The sequence below is a fragment of the Trichechus manatus genome, unplaced genomic scaffold (assembly GCF_000243295.1).
Source record: "Trichechus manatus latirostris isolate Lorelei unplaced genomic scaffold, TriManLat1.0 scaffold01190, whole genome shotgun sequence".
Lineage (NCBI taxonomy): Eukaryota > Metazoa > Chordata > Mammalia > Sirenia > Trichechidae > Trichechus > Trichechus manatus.
This window is the reverse complement of record NW_004445126.1, coordinates 5,044-6,439: the sequence shown is the minus strand read 5'-3', so window position 1 is coordinate 6,439 and position 1,396 is coordinate 5,044. Positions and strand designations below refer to the sequence as shown.

Sequence of the window (1,396 nt, the reverse complement as noted above, 5' to 3'; positions counted from 1 at the left end):
TTCATTCAGTAACATTCCATTGTATGGATAACACTACATTTTGTTTATCCATTCATTATTTTATGGACGTTTGTGTTTCTGCTTTTTGGCTATTATGAATAATGCTGCTTTGAACATTCATGTGCAAGTTTTTGTGTGGATGTATGTTTTTGTTTCTCTTAGGTATGTATTTAGGAGGGGGAAACCTTAGTTTTTGCTCTTAAGGCCTTCAAATGAGGCCCATCCACATTATTGAGGATACTCTCCTTTACTTCAGGTTGATTGATTGTAAATGTTAATGACATCTACAAAATACCTTCACAGCAACATCTAGACTAGTGTTTGACCCAAGTGGGCACTGTAGCCTAGTAGTGTTGGCACATAAAATTAACCATCACATGGCTGTAACTCAGTTTTTAATTTATTTCAAATACCTCTTTATTTGCAAGATCTTTATATTCTTATTTGTTGAGTAGATATTAAGAAACCTATCTTTAAGGGAAGTATATTAAAACAGAAGCAAGCAATTCAACTTTGATTTTATTGTATTTAAAATGTGTTGATAACTTGTACTTTTCTGGTTTTAACATGTGTACCTGTGTCATCTACATCGTTTTTTGTTCTTTCCATGTAGAGGGTACATGGTAATGGGCGATTCTTTCAACACTTCCTTATTCAAGCAAACTTTTCAAAGAGTCTTTACCAAAGATATACATGGACAGTTTAAAATGGGCTTTGGTGGTACATTAGAAATAAAGGTAAGAGTCAAAACTTGCCATGTGGTATGTTACCAAGAGAGGAGATTGTAGGCTTGACCATAATTTTAATGCATCATTAGTCAAATTCAATGTATGTTTTAAAAATAGTGGCTATTTTTTGTTGAAACCCAGAGTTAGAGATTTTGTTCACCAGAAATATGTGTCATCATTAAATGTGCAGTTAAACTTGATACTTGAGCATTTTAAAAAATTGTTTGAAAAGAAGACATACAGGTAAAATTTTCTTGAACTCTTAATTTTTTCTTTATATAGGGTTCAATTTTTAAGTCTTTCATCTTTTTTAATGCTGAATTTATTTATGTTAATGTTAGTTTTATTCTTAACGACAGGGATTGGTATCTAACTTAAGATGAACCTGTTTTGTCATTGAGATAATCAGTAATTGTTTTAATGGTTGGTCACTTGTTGATGTTACACAATTCTGTTATTCATTTCAAATTTAGATTTATATGTTTAGTGTTAATTACAAGTGTGTTACAGTACATGGGGTCGCTTTGAGTCAGAATTGGTTCAAGGGCAACTAACAACAACAGTACATTGACTTTGATTTTTCATTAGATATATCTTTATCAGTCTTGTTCATTTTATTGAATGCTTGCTGTATGTTTAGCACTGTGATAGGAGATTTTAGAAATTTC

At 31.4% G+C, this 1,396-nt stretch overlaps 1 protein-coding gene across 1 annotated transcript in view; it reads left to right on the top strand.

Annotated features, from left to right (window-relative positions):
* The window catches only part of LOC101358564 (protein transport protein Sec23A-like), a gene marked incomplete at its 5' end in the record, with an annotated part of 8,727 nt that overhangs the window by 2,573 nt on the left and 4,758 nt on the right, over nt 1–1,396 (top strand). The window contains one exon of the mRNA XM_023725886.1: nt 606–784. Coding sequence (XP_023581654.1) covers nt 606–784 — 179 coding nt within the window. The remainder of the gene's footprint in view (nt 1–605; nt 785–1,396) is intronic.